The 20,404-nt window shown below is 39.9% G+C and overlaps 1 protein-coding gene across 14 annotated transcripts in view; it reads left to right on the top strand.

Moving 5' to 3' along the window:
- The window catches only part of TRIP12 (thyroid hormone receptor interactor 12), a 153,617-nt gene that overhangs the window by 24,412 nt on the left and 108,801 nt on the right, over nucleotides 1-20,404 (top strand). For all 14 annotated transcript variants that reach the window (XM_047773702.1, XM_047773703.1, XM_047773700.1 and 11 more), the window contains exon 2: nucleotides 19,504-19,650. In XM_047773702.1, coding sequence (XP_047629658.1) covers nucleotides 19,553-19,650 — 98 coding nt within the window. In that variant the 5' untranslated portion in view covers nucleotides 19,504-19,552. The remainder of the gene's footprint in view (nucleotides 1-19,503; nucleotides 19,651-20,404) is intronic.

Below are 20,404 nucleotides of genomic sequence, written 5' to 3'. Positions count from 1 at the left end.
AGTTGGTATGAGAGTCAGAAGACTGCTAATCTGGGTTTAAGCTTAGATACTTTTTCGTTTTTTTTTTTTTTGTCTTTTTAGGGCTGCACCCAGGGCATATGGAGGTTCCCAGGCTGGGGGTCCAAACTGAGCTGTAGCCACTGGCCTACACCACAGCCATAGCAACGCTAGATCCGAGCTGTGTCTGCAACCCACACCACAGCTCTTGGCGACACTGGATCCTTAACCCACTGATCCGTGGCAATGCCGGATTCTTAACCCACTGAGGATCAAACCCTCCGCCTTATGGATGCTAGTCAGGTTCGTTAATGCTAGGCCACCATGGGAACTCCTAAGTTTAGATACTTGTGGATGAATTTCCTTTGAGCCTCTCTTCTTCTGTTAAATATAGGTAAATTGTTTCTTTCTATAATCCTGGGGCTTTTAGAATTAGAGATCTCTGTCAGAAGAATACAAAGTAGTTGTATCAGACAATAGTATACAAAGACATAATAGTTTTGTTTTTGTTACTGGAGAAAGTATTGGGTCTCCAGGAGTGAGTCAGGTTTAAAAGAGCAGCAGTGCCACAGATTTGGAGCATAAAAGGTAAAGTAGGAAGTGAGAAAAATGCAGACCTTGATTGGACACATTTGAGGTCCACTACACCCCTGTGAATTTAATGAAATCTTTAAGGGTGAAGTCAGGCAGTTGGGCCTTAGGAACAGTGAACTGAAACCAACAAATCAGATACCTGTTGTCTTTACTATGTGTGTTTGCTTTATTTACTCCCTCTCTCAAGATTCTTAATGGGGCTGTGTTAAACATAGCCAGACTTCACGCTTTATACTGTCTAGGTACCTAAAGAGTCCTGAGGAAGGACTTGGATTGATCCAGCATAGGTCTTTGTGGAGTACTGAACTCCTTAACCTGTGGTCTGAACTGTGGGGAATGGGCACTGGTTGTGTAGTGACAGCTTCCAAAGGTGCTGTGGGGAGCAGTGGGGAGCAGTGGGGAGGAGGAAGCAGATGGTGGCTATAGTGTATTATAAACGGTTGTCTAGTACGTGGAGTTTGTTTTCTTTCCAGGCGGAATTTTCATTTCTTTGTTATGCAACTGCGTCAGTATAAGTATTTGTTCACTGTAATAGTCGTGACATCCATAGGGAATTTCCTAGAAAAAACAAGACTGTCAACACCTAATTGTATTTCTGCAGTAGAATTCGGTAAAGCGTCTTCATTTTGCCAAATGCCACGGAACTCTTCCGAGTTGGAGCAGAAACTTTGAGAAATTTTAAGGCAAGAAGATGTTGTAAAACTCGAGTAGATTTCAGGTGCACTTGGTGGAGGCAAGTGCAAGGTAATGATTTAGGGGAAAATCAGTCACAGTCTTGCTGATGGACGGTGAACTCTGAGTTAATTGCCAGTTGGCTGTTAAAAGTATTTAGGTAGTTACTCTAGAAGTGTGCTTCCTTTCCAACTATGGGATTTTTTAGGTGTATTCTTGGCTATTGATTTCTATTCACTGTGGTCAAAGAATATGCTCTGTGTGATTTCGATTCTTTGAGTTTGTTGATTTACTTTATGAAGGCCAGAGTATCGATAGATTTTGTCAGTATTCTGCATCTCCTTGACAAAAGTACATGTTTGCAGTTGTCCGTTAACTGCTGCTGATGGTGTTCGAGTTAGCGCTATCCTTACTAATTTTTTGGTTTTCTTGTTACCAGTTACAGAGAAAGGTGTTTTAAAATTCACTCTGGGTTAGTGTATTTTTAAATTTTGAAGGTTTTAAAAACTGATTAAGAATTGCTATCATCCTGAATTAAACCTTTTATCATTATGAAGGTACCCTATTTATCTTTAGTAATGTCTTTTTAAAAAGTTGTGAAGTCAGTTTTTTGATACTAACATAGCTATAACATAGCCAGCTTTCTTTTCTTTCCTTTTTTTTTTTGGAGGGGGCTGGTGCAGCTGTGGCATGCAGGGGCTTGTCTCAGTTACCAGACCAGGGATTGAACCCAGGCTGCAGTGGTGAAAGTGCAGGATCGATCCTAACCACTAGATCACCAGGGAACTTCCTACACGAGCTTTCTTTTGTCTTGTGTTCGAATATTTTTTTTGATCTTTTTAGATTTTTAGGCATACTAACTACTCAGCTGCACTGCGCTAAGAGATTCATAAGATTTGCAATACCTTGGCTTCGTTTTTTGGATTATTGAGATTATTTAAAATATCACAGATCTTGGCCAGGCATATACAGATTTTTAGGTTTTAACTTCTTGAATAGATAAAGATGAAAAAAGTTTGAAATAAAATTAAGTTCTTGAGTATTTTGGGTGTGGAGAGTAAAACAGGAAGAGCTTTAAGCAAAAGTGATCAACAGCAGTTGTCATTAGGAAACTGTAAGTTGGAGCAGCATGAAGTACCACTGCATACTCTTCGGAAGGGCTAAAATGTGTGCAGGACTTGACAACACCATGTTTTGGCAAAGTTAAGGAGCAGCTGAAATGCTAATACTTAATGATTGTGAAGTAGTGTAGCTCCTTTGGAAAAAGGTCTGATAAGTTGTTTAAAACTTAATCCTAGGGAGTTCCTGTCGTGGCTCAGGGGAAATGAATCTGCCGAGTAACCATGAGATACAGGTTCAGTCCCTGGCACCTCTCAGTGGGTTATGGATCCAGCGTTGCCATGAGCTATGATGTAGGTCACAGAGACACCTCAGATCTGGCATTGCTGTGGCTGTGGTGTAGGCCAGCGGCTACAGCTCAGATTCAGCCCGGAGCAGTGTAATAGCTGTTTAGGTCAACTGCAGAGAGTTAGGGGAAGTGTTGGATTGACTCTGCATCCCCCAAAGTTCACTGTTGAGTGGTTGCATCCTGTGTTAGTGGAAGACTGTGCCCGACTGCTTGGAATGTATGAAGGAGAAATTCTTCTACACTCTGGGAGCTCTGGAAACAACCATGTATAGGGTCATTGTGGCCACTTCTCTGGTGGGTGGGAGATAGGGTTTTTCTTTTATATCTTCACCTCTGAAAGGCATAATGTTTTCTGTGATAATCTCACTGTGCTAAAGAAGTTGGGAGACAAGGAATTTAAAGGATGAATTAATGAAATAAAATGTAGGTTGACACATTTAGGTCAAGGATGATTTGCTCTATATCGAGAAGCTTGATTTTTCTCATTTCTGATAAAAGTGAAATCCCCATGGGCATATTTTTTTAAAAAGCTAGTGGTGATGGCTCTTTGAAAACAAACAAAAGCAACAGTCTCCTCTTTCCAAAGTAATTACAGCATACAATTGAGTGCTTATTCTTTTTATAAAAGACACTTATTATGGGAGATTCAGACATACACAAAAATAGAATTGTATAATGAACTTCAGTGTACCCAAGACCCAGTTGTGGTATCATCAACTTGTGGCCACTCTTTTTCCATCTATACTCCTAACCCCACCCCAGTTTTGTTTTTTTTTTTGTCTTTTTGTTTTTTTTAGGGCTGCACCCATGGCATATGGAAGTTCCCAGGCTACGGGTCAAATCAGAGCTTTAGCTGCTGGCCTTTGTCACAGCCACGTGGGATCCTAGCCACATCTGCAACCTACACCACAGCTCACCGCAACGCCAGAACCTTTAACCCACTGAGTGAGGCCAGGGATTGAACCTGAGTCCTCATGGATACTAGTTTGGTTTGTTACCACTGAGCCACAATGGAAACTCCCCCACCACAGTTATTTTAAAGCACATTTTGATCTGTAAGTATTTTGATCTGCTTCTCTAAAAATTGAGAATTATTTAAAAAGACATAAGCTAATAAATACCTCGATTTTACAGTAAATTGTCAGTTCCTTAATAATATCTATAAATATCTAATGTTCGTATTTTCCATGCTTGTGTTTTGTTGATATGTCTCTTAAAACTTAGTATGTAGGTTCTCTCCCCCCCCCCCATAATTGGCTTATTGTATTTTCTAAATGTTTCAGTTAATTTTTATAACTTAGTGAAATACAGTTATCTTCCTTTTATAGATGAGGAAAGTAAAAACTTTGAGAGGTAAGAAATTTCTCCAAGGTAATGTGGTTTCTGGTGGAGCCAGGATTCGAACTGACTCAAGAACTGGACACGCTCTACCACTTCCTCTGCTCTACTGTAAACACTTAGGTATATCTTGCCGTATTTTTTTCCGATGCATATATAGAAAATACATGCAGTTTTTTTCTACTTTATTATGTTTTAGGTCTCGGCTTAAAATTTCTCTTCCGAGAGGTATTACCTGATGAGTCAACCTCAAGTAGCTTTTTTCTTCGCCTTCCTTATTCTCTATACTTGCTGTTTTTCCCTGTTCCATCTTTCGTGGCTCTTTCACAGTGTGCAGAAAGCTTGACTGTTACGTCTTCTCAGTTGAGTCTGAGCTCCACAGAGGCAAGGGTGAAGCTTGTTGAGACCTGTCGGACAGGCTCCTAAATGTTTGTCGGAGGAATTAGCAAGCAGTGCTCTGCCCTTGACATCAGGGCAGTGTCTACAAACCTATCTCTGTTTTTAAGGACCTCTAAACATGCCGTAAAATTGCGACAACTTGTTCATTTAACCATTTCCCTGCTAAGAACATTTGGATCTTCTTCGGCTTTTTTTCCTCTCTGACAGGCTGCTTCAAACGTCTTGATTATATACATATATTCTTGTAGACTCGTGCAGGTGTTTCTTGAAGTCAGCTTCCTGGAAGATTCCTAGAAGGAGCATTGTGGATTCTAAGGACATGGGTGGCAGTTTTTAATTATGGGATATGAGAGAGCCATGCAAAGGTTGCAAAGGATTAGGTGATCTGTAATGATGGCACTAAAAGTGTAATAGTGTCAGCTCTTAAAACCTAGCTTTGATTTTCCCTTTATCCCTATTCTGATAGGGCCCTGGAATCTATATTAAAAACTTAGTTTTGGAAATAACAACTTCTATATTTTCCCTGGCCATAGGTACATGTTCTGGCTCAGTATAGAGGCAGTCAGTACTTTTTCTCTCTAGGAAAAATGCCACTCTTTCTGGAAATGCGGGGCACTAGTCATCAGAGTATAACTTGCTCACTGTGTGTGTGTTTTTTTAACCTTTGAAAAATATTTTCTGGAACTTTCTGAATTCAGGCGCAGTCCCTATGACATACATGATCTTAAGAAAATTGGCACTATATGTTTACCTTGCAGTAAAGTAACACTCAGTATCTTTATCCCCAACTTTGAGTTATATTTATTTCATTGCTTGCTTTCTCCTGAGCTTTACCACAAACTTAGTAATATGTGTTCTTGAAAATTCTCCAGATTCTAACACCGTTGAGGACAGGCTGCACATTTGTTGTTTTAGGAAGTTTGTACCAGCCCATGATTATCACAATGTTGAAATCGTTTTTGTTGCAAGGCAGGCGTAGACTTTCCAATACAAGCCATGCTGAAGAAATTAACCTCTGTGATCTCATTATTATGGTGAAGTTCACAGCAGTGACAAGAACATGTACTGAAGAAAATATTCTGAAAATATCTTTAAGCTCTGAATGTCAGTTAGCAAACATAAACTTGTTTTTGTCCGTAGGAGCACTTTGGTGTAATCTGCAGGATTCCTCGTACTTTTCTTTCAGTAATAACAAGGATTCTTACCCAGCAGGTCTCTCTCTGTCCCTTGGTGGAGAGAGGCATGTACAAATCATTCTCTTTTTCCTTCTCTTTTGATAATTCTTGTTTCTAATAGTGGTGTTCCTAGGTCTTTATAAGGAACATTTTTTAAAGTGCTCTATTTAGGAAAAGTGAAAATGTTAGATTCGGGTCTTAGAAAATTAGAGCTGAATCAGATTTTAGAGACACCCTAGTCCAATAACCTTTTCCTTTTGTCTGTTCATTCCTGGCTAGGCACAAAAGAACATCTTTAAGAGGATGTACTAAAAATGCTAGTGTAAGCTGACCTTCTGCTTCCCCTGACGGGCTGATTATGGGAGCCCACAGATACGGGGCCTGTTAAAACAGGGCTTATGGGCCAGCCAGCTTTAGCAAACCATGTAAAAGTTGCTGACTTGAGACTTTAAGAAGTAGAAGAAAATAGTCTATTAAGTGCAGTTAATATTTGGAAGAATACCACCTATATGAGTTTAGACAGGAGTTTTATTAGGGAGTGAGTTGCTTTATATTTTAGAAGTAGTTGGGCTGGCCTGACCTGCATCTGTGATAAACTGGTTGATGATTGTATTATAGTGTTCTACAAAAGAGACTTTTGGTGCCAGTGATAGATACAGGCTCTCTGGCTGATTCACTGTCATCTCTGTAGTCTGTGTTTTAGGCAGTTAGGAACTCCATTTTCTTGGGAACAGGATTTGTGTTACAAAATTACTTTCTTTTTTTAAAATGAACATGTGCCTGGGATGTAGAAACCTGTGGGGGAAAAAAACAGGTTTTGAGTGTTTCTCCAGTTTTTAGTAATGAGATCACAAAATTTAAAAAAAAAATGAAAATGGGGAAGAATGTGCTAAAAACGGGCTAATATTTTGAGAGATTTTACCCACTGAGTATCATCTTCTCTAGAGTTAAAATTATACATAATTGTTTAAAGAATTTTTTATCTAGGGAAATAGCACATGATTCAAAATGTGAAGGGCCTTAAGGGTCCTGTTCTCTAGCAAGGTAGCTGACTTAGTTTTTTTGTTAATGGATTCTCTATTAATAACTTTTAAGCCAGTGATTATTGCATGTATAGTAATATATATATAGTTATATTCCGTACCCAGTTTTCTGTACCTGTTTTTGCCTAAGGAAATCTTGCCAGTAGTTCCATTTTCAGTGTATAAAGCATTTTCCTTCTCATTGTGGCAGAGTTAAACAAAACTCTTGAAGTTGTCTTCTTCCTGTTTTATAACTTACTTATAAAATTGTGCAATAGTATTACTTTTTCTTCTGTTTCTTTCATTAACCACGTCCTCCCTTTTTGTATCCTTCAAGTTGTTTCAGAACATCTTTTCACCAGTTCCTTTGGTAATTAATTCCCAACTTTGCTTTGCTTATTTTCTTTCTTGGAGCAGAGCTCATCGTCTTGGAGAAAAGCTGCGGTGGTGCCTTTTGCTTGGTGGTCTAGTGCCTGCCCAGCTGCTCTGAATTTGGGAGTTGCTATTGCTTTCACTGGCTTCTCTCCTGTAAGCCTGCTTTTTGTCTTGCTTAATAAGGGTGCTGTTAAACACAAATGCCTGCCTGCCTCCTTCTTTAGATGCCTCACCTCTCTTGCCCGTCTGTGTGGGAACCTGGGCTCTAGGTAGAGGTACTTGGCTCTTCTGTTGCCCTTGCTCCACAGTTTGGTGTTTTCAAGGAAAGGGTCATGGGTTGGAACCTTTAAGAACGTCTTACCTTTTTTTTTTTTTTTTAAACTCCCTTTTCACTGATTTTGGTGTAGATTTTATTGTATCTGGCAAATGTTCTTCTGTGATTTAGGGTGTGGCCAGCTTTTCTCTAGTTTCATTGTAAGTGGAGACTTCTGAATTGTCTTCTTTCCAGGGCCACAGGTGTGGCATATGGAGGTTCCCAGGCTAGGGGTTGAATCGGAGCTGCAGCTGCCCGCCTGCGCCACAGCAGTGCCAGATCTGAACCTCGCCTGCGCCACAGCAGTGCCAGATCTGAACCTCGTCTGGGACCTACCTACGCCACAGCTCACAGCAACACTGGATCCTTAAGCCACTGATGGAGGTCAGGAATCCAGTCCACATCCTCTTGGATACTAGTTGGGTTCGTTACTACTGAGCTACAGTGGGAAATCTGCTGAGCCACAGCGGGAAATCTGAAACTTCTGAATTTTTAAGCATTTATTCATTTTGCTTGATTTCAGGGACGAGGTAAAGTAAAAGAGCCATTACCCTGCTGTCTGTCTCCTGTTTCTATGCTTGGAATAATATCTGAGTTAAAATATTTTCAACCAAATGTGCTCAGACTCAAGGATACTAATTGATATAATTAATGTATTAATAGAGACAACTGTGAATCTTAATATCTGTTGAACAAGAAAAAGAGAGCTATAGCATGAATTGTATGGCTTAATACCCCCAAAATAGGTATTCTTTGTAAAAAGGCCAAAATTAATCTCATTGACTCTTGCCAAATGGCATGTAAGGTAGATTCTCAAGGCCTATTACGGTTGTAAAATGTGGATGCTGGCATCAGTTTGTGTGCCCGGTGTCGATTCTAGTTGTTCAGTGTTGGGTGATACTTGAAAAGATCAAGTATTTGCTGCAAGCCCCTTAGTTTTTAATTTACACTTTATAAATGAAAGCACAGTATAGAAATTATTCAAAATTCAGACTCTGATGGGTCAATGCTATTCTCTTTCCATCTCTGTAAATGGATTAGCTGTCAACAGATGAGTAAACAGAAAGTGGATAAATTCATGTTTTGGAGTAGAATGGTATAATGCAGAGTTTACTTGCAGTAGCAATCTGGGGAACTGGAGAGCTGTTAGGTAGGTCCCTAAAGAGATGTATGTGCCGGATGAGGGTTTCCTCTTACATAAAGAAGAAAATTACATTAGGTGTGGACTCGTACTTAATGTTTATGGTTTCTCTCTCGCTGTCTTTTTTTTTTTTTTTGCTTTTAGGACCGCACCTGCAGCACATGGAAGTTCCCAGGCTAGGGGTCAAATCAGAGCGACAGCTGCCTGCCTGCAGCACAGCAATAGCAATGCAGGATTCGGGCTGCATCTGCAACCTGTACTGCCGCTGGATCCCCAGCTCACTGAGCAAAGCCAGGGATCGAACACACATCCTCATGGATGCTAGTCAGGTTCATTGCTGCTGCGCCACAACGGGAACTCCATTTTTTTATGGTTTCTACTCTCAGCTTCTTCCTGCTGCTGGGTAGTCTTCTTTGCGCATAATCAGCTCCTTCCCTGTTCTATATTAGGTAACTTTGAAATCTCCATTCTCTTAACTCTTCTTATACCTTAAAATCACAGGTACTGTTTGTTAGGCTACGCATGCACATCCTTGCTGCCTTTTGTCATCTTGATGTGCTTTTCTTCTCACCTAAAGCTTATACTCTTTTTAATTTTTTTTATTTTTTGAGGGCCGCACCCACAGCATATGGAGGTTCCCAGGTTAGGGGTCCAATCGGAGCTGTAGCCGCTGGCCTACACCACAGCCACAGCAACATGGGATCTGAGCCGTGTCTGCGACCTACCCCACAGCTCACGGCAATGCCAGATCCTTAACCCACTGAGTGAGGCCAGGGATCGAACCCACAATGTCATGGTTCCTAGTATTGGTTTGTGCTGCGCCAGAACAGGAACTCCTAAAGCTTATACTCTTAATTCTTTCTTTTCCTCCTATGGGATCTTGTTAATAAACTATACCTTATTCCCCGCCCTTTGCTGTCAGTGATTTTCTTTACCTAAGTAAATATGTGCAGGATTTGTTTATTTATTTATTTTGTCTTTTTGTCTTTTTAGGGCCGCACCCAAGGCACATGGAGGTTCCCAGGCTAGGGGTCTAATTGGAGTTACAGCTGCTGGCCTACACCACAGCCACAGCAATGCCAGATCCAAGCCGCATCTGTGACCTACACCTCAGCTCATGGCAACGCCGGATCCTTAACCCACTGGGCGAGGCCAGGGATCGAACCTGCAACCTCATGGTTCCTAGTCGGATTTGCTTCTGCTGCGCCACAATGGGAACTCCTCCAGATTTATTTTTTTAAAGAGGAGAAACAGGAAAATCATGTACACTCCTGCACATACAGCTTTTGTCAGTCCTGCCTCCTCTCACCTTGGCTCTTTTCTCTGTTCTCTTTTTAGCCTGGTTAGCCTTTGCTCACGAGAGTTGGTGTTTACTGTCTACTGCCATTTCTAGAAACAACTTTTACCCATTTCTAAATCTGATGGACACTTTTCCGTTTCGTGTTTCTGCCCTTCCCGGGACACCGGAACCTACCCATCTTCCCCTTGTGTCTGCATTCCCGCCATCCTGATCTTTTTCTCACACTTTGTTTTGTTTTGTTGTAATACCTTCAGTGTTTATTCCTCATACTGTTGGTGAGTCCCTGATTCTCCTCAACTGGTTTCTTTCTTTTCTGTTTTGCTTAGATTTTAGTGTTTGCCAGGTTCCGCTCTGGGCTTGTTCTTCTCTCTGTGCTGTGTGCTTTTCCTAGAGGAAGAAATCTCATTGATTATCTTGGTCTCACCTGTCTCCTGCCTGCTGTTAATTTCTTCCATCTACATATTTAGTTACCTCCTTAATTTTAGATCTTGATTTCCAGCTGCATACTGGAACTCTTTACCTGCAAAGCTTCCAGACTCAAATTTGACATGCTTAACACTAAACTTTATTTTCCTGCTCCCGGTGTACCATTGGGTAATGTGACTACCATCTGTTTTGTGTAATTTTCTAAAGTTAAAAGCATAACTTTAAAGTATGGAGTAAACATAAAGATTTATTATTCTAATTAATGAAGAGAACCTGTTAGGATAAAGCTGAGGGAATTTAATTAGGGAACTTTAGATGCCACCTACCAGGCAGCAAACTGCAGTCTTTGGGATTATATTTATTGTCTACTGTTAATGTTTGTATTACCACTGCACACACATCTGCAGGGTAACATGGAAATTTGTTGTCGGAAACCCTATTAATAAGAAACGGCAGAGTTAATGTTTTGTCTTCCAGGAAATTAAGTAATTCCTAGGTGAGCCTGTTAAATATTGTTTCATATGGCATTGAGAGGATATTGCAGTCAGTCTTTTTTCTTCATGTGTTTGAGATAACTTTTCTTAGTCTTTGTCACCAGAGTTAAGAAACTTGAGAACTTAATGTTCCTATACATGTGCATGCTACGGTTTTAGAAACACAATCCTAGAGTTCTCTTTCTCATTGTATAGATTTTAATTGTCTAAATGTTTGCTGATTCCCATCTCTTTATTTCACCTTCCATTGTTACCAGACTCTCATCTATCCCTAAATCTGTTTGATGACTTATCTGTAGGTTTACTTTTAGTTTTTTAAGGAGCCTCCATTCTGTTAGCCATAGTGGCTGCAACAAATTACATTCCTATTTCTCCACACCCTCTATAGCATTTGTTATTTCTAGACTTTTTGTTTGCTTGGTTGTTTTGTTTGTTTTTGTTTTTGTTTTTTTTAAGCCATATGCAAGGCATGTGGAAGTTCCTGGACCAGGGACCTGAGCCACAGCAATGACTTTGCTGGATCCTTAACCTGCTGGACCAGGGAACTCCCTACTTGTAGACTTTTTAATGATGACCATTCTAACTGATGTGAGGTGATAACTTATTGTAGTTCTGATTTGCATTTCTCTTATAATTAATGGTATTAAGCATATTTCTGTGTACCTCTTGGCCGTCTGTATGTCTTTGGAGAAATATCCACGTAGACCTTCTGCCTATTTTTTGATTGGATTGTTTGTTCTTTTGATACTAAGCTGTATGTATGAGCTGCTTGTATATCTGGAAATCAATCCCTTGTCGGTAGAATTGTTTGCAAATATTTTTCCCAGTTCATAGGTTGTCTTTTCATTTTGCTGTGCAAAAGCTTTTAAGTTTACTTAGGTCCCCTGTGTTTATTTTTGGTTTTATTTCCTTTAGGAGATGGGTCCAAGAAAATATTGCTGTGATCTATGTCAAAGAGTGTTCTGCCTATGTTTTCCTCAAGGACTTTTATAGGATCCAGTCTTTAATCCATTTTGAGTTGATTTTTGTATATGGTGTTAGGGAATGTTCTAATTTCGTTCTTATACAAGTAACTGTCCAGTTTTCCTAGCACCGCTTATTGAAGAGACTGTCTTTTTTTCATTGTGCGTTCTTGCTTCCTTTGTCAAAGATCAACTGACCAATAGTATGTGGCTTAATTTCTGTATGTCTTTTTGTGCCAGTACCATGCTGTTCTGATTATATCGTGGCATTGTAATGTAGTCTGAGGGCAGGGAGTGTGATTCTTCTAGCTGTGTTCTTTCTCAAGATTGTTTTGGCTCTTCATGGTCTTCTGTGTTTCCATACAAATTAAAATTTTTTTTTTGCTTAAGTTCTATGGGAAATGCCATTGGTAATTTGGTAGGTATTGCATGAATCTGTAGATTGCCTTGAGCAGTATGGTCATTTTAACGATATTGATCCTTGCAATTCAAGAGCTTGGTATATCTTTCCATCTGTGTATGTCGCCTTCAATTTCTGTCAGCAGCATTTTATAGTTTTCAGAGTACAGGTCTTTTGCTTCCTTAGGTAGGTTTATTTCTATATATATATATATATACTTTTTTCTTCTTCTTCTTCTTCTTCTTCTTCTTTTTTTTTTTTTTTTTTTTTTTTGGCCACAGCATGCAGTGGCTTGATGTGGCATCTCAGTTCCCAGACCAGGGATTGAACCCTAGGCTGCAGTGGTGATATGCGGGATTCTAGCCACTAGACCACCAGGGAACTTCCTGTTCTTCAATATTTTATTCTTTTGTTGCAGTGGTGAATGAGATTCTTTGCTTAATTTCTGTTTCTGATGTTTTGTTGTTAAACCTTTTAAACTGAACCTTTTCAACCTACTAAGGACAAAATTAAATCACCCTTTTGTTTTTCATTTATAATACTCCTTTTGATATTGCTTCTCATATCATTTAGTGTGTTTTATGATAATTATTCACTTAAGCATTGTTCAGTTAAACTGATTATTTCAAAAAAAACAAAAACAAAAACAAAAGGAGTTCTTGTTGCAGCTCAGTGGGTTAAGGACCCAGTGCTATCTGAGGATGTGGGTTTGATCCTTGGCCTCGCTCAGTGGGTTAGGGATCTGGCGTTGCCACAAGCCGTGGTGTAGGTTGTAGAGGTAGCTTGGATCCACTGTTGCTGTGGCTCTTGTGTAGGCCCCAAGCTGCAGCTCTGATTCATCCCCTAGCCTGGGAACTTCCATATACTACAGGTGCCACCCTAAAATAGAAAAAAACAGAAGAACTTCATTTCAAATAAATGTAAAAGGATTAGGACCCTCTGGTTATCCCCTCTACCTTGGAATGTGATAGTTCTCTTAATGTTTGGCTCTTTTTAAAAAAGGTAAACGTATAATTATTTTTCTTCATTTGTTCAGGCATGTAGCGTAGTCATAAATAGCATAGACTTTAGATCAAACCTGTTTTTGAGTGACGGCCATGTAACCTATTGGCTTTGTAGCCTTAATGTTATGATAACTTGGTGTGTGCCACCGTTTTTCTAAAGGGAAGTTATTTCCAGTACTAATTTTGTAAGGTTATGAAAATTAAAAGGCGCTTTGCCCGGTATATTGTAAGCACAAAATACGTGTTACCCATAACCATTTTTATTTTAATATACACTTTAAAACCTGTATTTTCGCCACTAACTATTGTTTTCTACTTTTACAAAAATATGATTTGGAAATACTGTTTTTACATGTTGCACAGTATTCCAACATGACATTGGAATGGTTTTGATGCCCCTAAATTGAATTGAACACTTAACAGACCCCATTCTCAGATAACATAGCCCCTTTCCCTATACTCAGTAGCTCTTATTCTTATAATTCCTTTATATAACTTTTCTGATGAACTGGAACAAAGGCGATACATTTCTCCCAACTTCCCTAATGCAAACTAATACTTACTTTTCTAAACTAATGTTGAGTTCATTAAAGGTTCCTGAACCACATCACACTGTTCTGCAAAGATGCAGCCTTCTAAGAGTTTGACATTTGACGTTGTAACTGTGCTATACATACTCATACTAACTATACTCTTATGTTCTAACTGGTGGTTTTGTATTGCCTCCTTCCTAAATCTAAGCCAACTATGATTTATGTGGTTTCATATGAATTGTTTGGTCATTTTCCTCTCTAATTCCTTTCTTACTCCGGGTGTTGGGCCTGATGGTTCCCCTCATTGTCCCCCAGATTCTCCAGTCATTTAATTGTACTTCCAGGCACTCATTAAGTGGCTGCTGTACAATCGCACAAGTCAGGCACTGTGCTAAGCGCCTCACGTGCATTGTCTCTAATACCCAAACCCTAAGTTAATAGTGTTATCTCTAGTTTAATAGAGAAAGAAACAGAAATGAAGGTGCACTATTGTATTTCTTGTTAAGTGGCAGAGCCAGGATTTGGTCCTCAGTGTTTCTGTGTTAGAATCTAGTTGGGGTATAGAGCAGGAAGCTCTTTGTGAGCAGGGGCGTTTTATATGCCGCCGTATCTCAGCCCCTCTCAATCCCTTGTTCCCAGGGAAGCTTAAAGGATATTCATTTCTATTAAAGATAGTCATGTTTGAAGTCTTTGCCATTCTTTCTTACTGGAAATACTTACCTACTCACTTCCTGGAAATAACTTCCCTTTAGAGAAACTGTGGCAAGAATGACTTCTGATAAGCAAGTGTGACATTCCATTTTGTTGCAGATTGTTTCATGCTGCCTCTGGTACACCTAACGTACTGAGCTTTCTCCTACGATACACTCAGTCACACCCTTTTCGATGGGGTCTATGCAACTGTTGACATCTGCACTTCCGGACACTCTTACTTGCAACCTGCAAGTCTGGATGCCATTACTTGTTGCATGCGGGCGGCTTAATTTTTTAACACTTCACCTTCCTTATTGGTAAAGTGGGAATAATAAATGGGTTTATAAGGCTCATTGATGCATTTAAATTTTGCTTATTAGAATAAAATGAATAAAGAGCTATGGAAATTAAGTTTACTACTGTTGCTGTTACTCTCCAGTTTCATAATCTGAAGCCAAACCAAGTATCCTTGGAGGAACATCTACATAAAAGGCATAAATGGTGGGGGGGTCAGGGGGCACCCTAGATAAATACGATCCATTTTATTTATTTATTTTAATTTTTTCATTTCTTTTTTCTTTTTTTCTTTTTTTTTTTGCCTTTTCTAGGGCCATACCCACGGTGTATGGAGGTTCCCAGGCTAGGAGCCGTCAGCCTACACCACAGCCACAGCAATGTGGGATCCGAGCCACCGTCTGTGACCTACACCACAGCTCATGGCAGCGCTGGATCCTTAACCCACTGAGCGAAGCCAGGAATCAAACCTCCAACCTCATGGTCCCTAGTTGGATTCATTAACCACTGAGCCACGATGGGAACTCGTAAATATGGTTCATTTTAAATGTCACTTCTCCTAAAGCTGAAAACTTTGTACAGATACTGCATGGAATATTAACTTTTTCGAAAAATGTGAAAATAAGGCCCCTCTCCTTCAGCTTTTAGAGTTGCCTATCAAGTAGGTAATAGGTAGTGATTACATAGTAAATATACTAGCTTGATTTCTGACTGTTCATGATTCTTCTGAATTAGCTACATTGGAGATTTGTTCTCTATCAAATTTCCTTCATGTGAGAAAAATTCTGCATAAATGCTTAATTTTGTTTTTCTTTTATACGTTTGGCCATTTGACTAGGAAGAACTATCGTATCCTAAAGTTAGTTTTTTTTTTCTCTAGCCTTAGCCTCTCTTCTGTGATTTTGATTTGTGAAATTAAAGGAAAATCAATTTCCAGAATGTTTGCAATTGAAGTTTCCTTAAAAAATGGAATCTTGGAGTTTTCGTTCATTTTAGGTTATCAAAATCAGTTCTTGCAGGAGTTCCCATTGTGGCTCAGTGGTAATGAACCCAGCTAGTATCCATGAGGACGAGGGGTTCTGCCCCTGGCCTTGTTCACTGGGTTAAGGATCTGGCTTTGCCATGAGCTGTGGTGTAGGTCACAGACGTGGCTCGAATCTGGCCAAGGGGCTGTGATGTAAGCCGGCAGCTGCAACTCCGATTTGATCCCTAGCCTGGGAGCTTCCATGTGCTACCAGTGAGGCCCTGCAAAGACGAAAAGAAGTTTCCATTTTTTAAGGAAACTTATTAGTATAAGTCACTTCTGTGTGTTTTAAAATTTAATTACTAAAATGTGGCAGGTATACTGATTGGTGAAGAGAGTACAGAATATTCACCTAACAAGGAGGACATCGTTGCATGGTGATTTGGGGCTTTTCTTTAGAGACAGGAGTTGAGTTTGTGGTCGTGGTGCTTTCTGGAGGTGCTAGGTCTCCTTTACACCAGGGTTCGGAGGACTGGTTCCTCATCGGGGGACTTGGACTTCACTCAGGTGACTTTGAAGTGGTATGTACTTGTAAAGGGTTGAACACTTACGAGGGTTTCTTCTGTCTCTGGATTTGTTGATACCTGGCCCGGGGGCGGGGGCGGGGGCGGGGGGGGGGGGGGGGGAGTGTCTTTTGTGTATCATATGTTTTATGTTTACTTTTGGGCAATTCCACCAAGTTTCACAGAGTCTGGCTGCCCTTCCTCAAGATCAGTTTATGCTTTAAAAGCAGGTAGCGTTTGAGAACTAAGTGTGTGTCTTGTTATTTTTCCTCTTAAATCTAAAGAATTGTCCACGAGTGGCCTGGTGTTGGTTGACGAGTTCTTAAGATGTTGGGAGCATTATTAAAGCTACTCTGCTAACTATGGGTCAAATTCACCTGCGTGACTTACATATTCACTTGAATGACTTAATGCCCCTGACAAACAGTAGGCATTTGATAGCAGGAAATGGGCAGGTGAGATCTCCTAACCCTGTTTAATAATAGTATTATTTTCTTTTCGAAGCGAGAAGGCGCAGTATCTTGTTTTCACATAGTTTAGGGCTCCGAGCAAGGTGGCATCAAGATGGTTTGAGGTTAAACTTCTTGAATTCTGCAATGGATTGGTGTTTTGTTTAGTTTTGAGTAGGGTGCAGTTGTTCTCTAGTTCACTACAGCCAGGAAAGCGCTTTCAAAATCTTTGTCCCTTTTCTGCACCCATATTCTGAGGGGAGAAGTAGAAGGCGGCCCTCATTTTTTGCCAGAGCTTCTCAGGTGATTGGGATACTCACCCTGAATCAAAATAACTTCTTTCTTCATAGCACAATCTCTTCATAGCACAATTCACCTTGGAAACTATATAGCTGAAATTTAAGACTCATGTTGACAATGGTTTTATGGTAATGTTTTCCCCAGTATATTTATTTTACCACAAGTATTCTTTTTCTTCTTCTGAGTAAATGTTGATAGTAATCACAACAATAGTTAGTATATACTGAGCCCTTGCCATGTGGTAGGCACTGTGTTAAGTGGTTTGCATGGCTTTGTCTATTTAATCTTCACAACTACTCTATGCAGTAAGTTCTTCATCCCCATTTGATAGGCGGAGGCCCAGAGATGTTTGTATTCAAGGCCATACGTTTTGTTAGTGTTGGAGTTAGGATTTGAATTCAGTCAGAGGCAGTTTGACTCCAGAGCCCAGCATTTGTAGTAGAGTGGCCTACCATATTGCTTTCAAAGGATAAATAACAAAAATGGCTCCTTTCATCTCAACTTCAGACCCTAGTGTCAGTCAGTCAGTACTATTAGCAGGGGATATGTTTCAAGATCCCCAGTGGACGCCTAAAAACCGTGGCTTGTACCAAACCCTGTATATTATGTGTGTTTTCATATGCTAATGGGGTTGGGGGGAGGCGCGTACAGTGGATGCACTGGACAAAATCATGATTCCTCATCCTGAGCAGGACAGAGAGGGATGGCGTGAGATTTTTCCATCGCTACTTGGAATGTCGTAGAATTTAAAACTTGGAATTTTCCATTTAATATTTTTGTACCATGATACATAACTGAAACCATGGAATGCAGAACTGGTGATGTGGGGGGGGGAGTTAACATAGTCTGTTTTATGAATTTTTCTGCCAGTTTTAAATGTGTAAACAATAGATAAAATACACATGCGAGCCCTTAAATATATGTGTATATATACACATACACATTTGCACACACACACAGATGGGAGTTGGTTATACCTTTACTCCCCTAACATATCCTGGGGAGAGCTTTCCATCGATACATGTAAATTGAACCTTCCTCTTCCTCTTGTACTGCTTGCATAGTATTTCTTCTTTTTTCTTTTTTGGCTGCACCCGTGGCATATAGAAGTTCTTGGGCTAAGGATCAAATCCAGGTTGCATCTGCAATCTTTGCCACAGCTGTGGCAATGCCTGATCTTTAAGCCACTACTCCAGGCTGGGGATCAAACCTGTCCTGGCACAGAGACCGCATTGGATCCTTAACCCACTCTACCACAGTGGGAACTCCTCATCTTTTTTCTTTCTAAGATTGAGAGTAATTGCATTAGAAATTAGAACTTTCTGACTGAAGTTTATTTAGTGTATTAATTGATGATGTGGGCATGTGTGACAGAAACAGTTCTTTTCTACTGAATTAAGTCAACATATAACTCAAAAAAAACGCCAAACCGTTTTCCCGTTAACAGTGCACGGAATCTCTTCATATTCAGTAATAGATTTAGTTGATTAACTTAGATTCTTTTTGGCACAACTTTCTGTAACGTCTTAGGACTGTTCCTTCTGTTCCCTCCCAATAAGCAGAATTAAAGAACTCTACTTGGAGTTTGACTGTAGGCTTAAGAGAATATTGTGTCAGATTTGATTTATAAAAATGGTAATTTTTTGAGTTCCCGTTGTGACCTAGCAGAAATGGATCTGACTAGCATCCCTGAGGATGCTGGTTCAATCTCTGATCTTGCTCAGTGGGTTAAGGATCCGGCATTGCTGTGAGCTGTGGTGTAGGCCAGCAGCTACAGCTCTGATTTGACCCCTAGCCTTCGAACCTTCATATGCCATGGCTGCGGCCCTAAAAAAAAAAAAATGTAATTCTTTCTTTCTATGATAGTAATATTGGCCTGTTTTATCAGTTAAACTTGTTTTGAGTATCAGCATTTTTCTGAACAGTTTCTTATAGAAAGATAGAGTTCAAGTTAATTGATAAATTTTTTGAACTAAATTATTTCATTTATCAACTATGTTCACAATTTGTTATTGCCAACACCTCCTTGAGATGGCTAATATACTGATTTGACAGAAGAAGTAAACGAAATATAGAGATTAAGTTTCTTATCCAAAGTCATAGCCAGCACAGCTGATGTTGAAATCCAAGATATCTGGGGCCATTTCTCAATTTACTGCATTGAGCTGCTTTCCCCTTCTTTCTCCATTAAGATACCGTAGTTTTACTGTTTTCTTTGTAGTCATGATTTCATTTGTTAACAGTAATACTGTGAAGTAGGCATGACGTATGTTGTTCTGTGGCTGAGAAATCTGAGGCTAGAAGTGGTTTGTACAAAGGCAGGCCTTTAATTTAATCCCTGTTCCATCACAGGACTTGAGCCAAGGTGTTCTGACCTTAGATACTAGGCCCCTTTCCACGTACAGTTAGAAATGTGGAAGTTCCTGGGCATTCCACAAGAAATCCAAGTTAATTTTATGTTCTGGGTTCTGGACTTCATGCCTTGAATTTGATGTTTTTCTGACATTTTGTATAACATTAATCAACCAGACTTTAAGAATAGACAATGCAGCATTAGTGAAAGCTATATGATCAAGTTGTTTATATAAGATTTTCCCTTCATATTTGGTGCCCCTCATTTGTTTTCTGTGTTGTACCATGTGTAGGTGACATTTTAATTTTTTCCCTTTTTTTTTTCCCCCTTTTAGTGAATGGTAGTGTCTAGAAAGGGTATGTCCCTTCAAGAGAGAGGTGCCAATGTCCAACCGGCCTAATAACAATCCAGGGGGGTCACTGCGACGTTCACAGAGGAACACTGCCGGGGCCCAACCGCAAGACGACTCGATAGGAGGAAGGTATGTACTTAATGGCAACTTGAAAAGAAATTGGGATTCAAGAAAATATTTTGAAAACCTGCATTATGAGGACCAGAACTTGATGGATTTGCTGTAAATGGGTGATTTTTTTCCCCTAAGTTTTGAGCCAAGTAGCACAAAACTGGAATTCAAAGTGGTTATTTAATCATTCCCTGAATGTACAAGGCTCAGAAAGTAGTTGGGGTCATTGACATTATGAAAACTCGAATCCCAGGGTTGCCAGCACCCCGCACAACGTGTTTTTGCCTTTCCTTCTCCTCACTTCCTTAAACACGTGCTGTGACATGAAGGTTCGTGAGTCCTTAATTTGTTCACCTGATCGAAAGGAAGCTGGCTTGTTTTTAGACCTTGAGTTTCAGTACCTAACTTTTGAGTTTTTTCCCCCATCTTCCTCCTTGACAACAGGGGGACCCCGACAGGCTGGTGAGCACATCGATTCTCACTAGTTGCTTCTTGGTCTGGTGCTGACCCCATCTTTTTAGCTGGAGTAATTGTGTAGGTGTTAGCATGAAGAACCAGATACATTCTCTTGAATATAAAAGTCCATGTCTGATTTAGCTAAAGACTTACTTTTATGCATAAAGTACTCAAAATTACTTGAAGGCCTAATTTTTCCAGTCCATGGACTAATCATATTTAGCTTACAATACATTATGGCTAAATTCTAATAAGATTACCTGGTGTAACATTTTGAGACATTGCCATGTATTGTCTAATACATTATTTAAAAATT

Source organism: Phacochoerus africanus, chromosome 3 (assembly GCF_016906955.1).
Source record: "Phacochoerus africanus isolate WHEZ1 chromosome 3, ROS_Pafr_v1, whole genome shotgun sequence".
Lineage (NCBI taxonomy): Eukaryota > Metazoa > Chordata > Mammalia > Artiodactyla > Suidae > Phacochoerus > Phacochoerus africanus.
The sequence above is the reverse complement of the archived record's forward strand: the minus strand, read 5'-3'. Positions and strand labels throughout refer to the sequence as shown.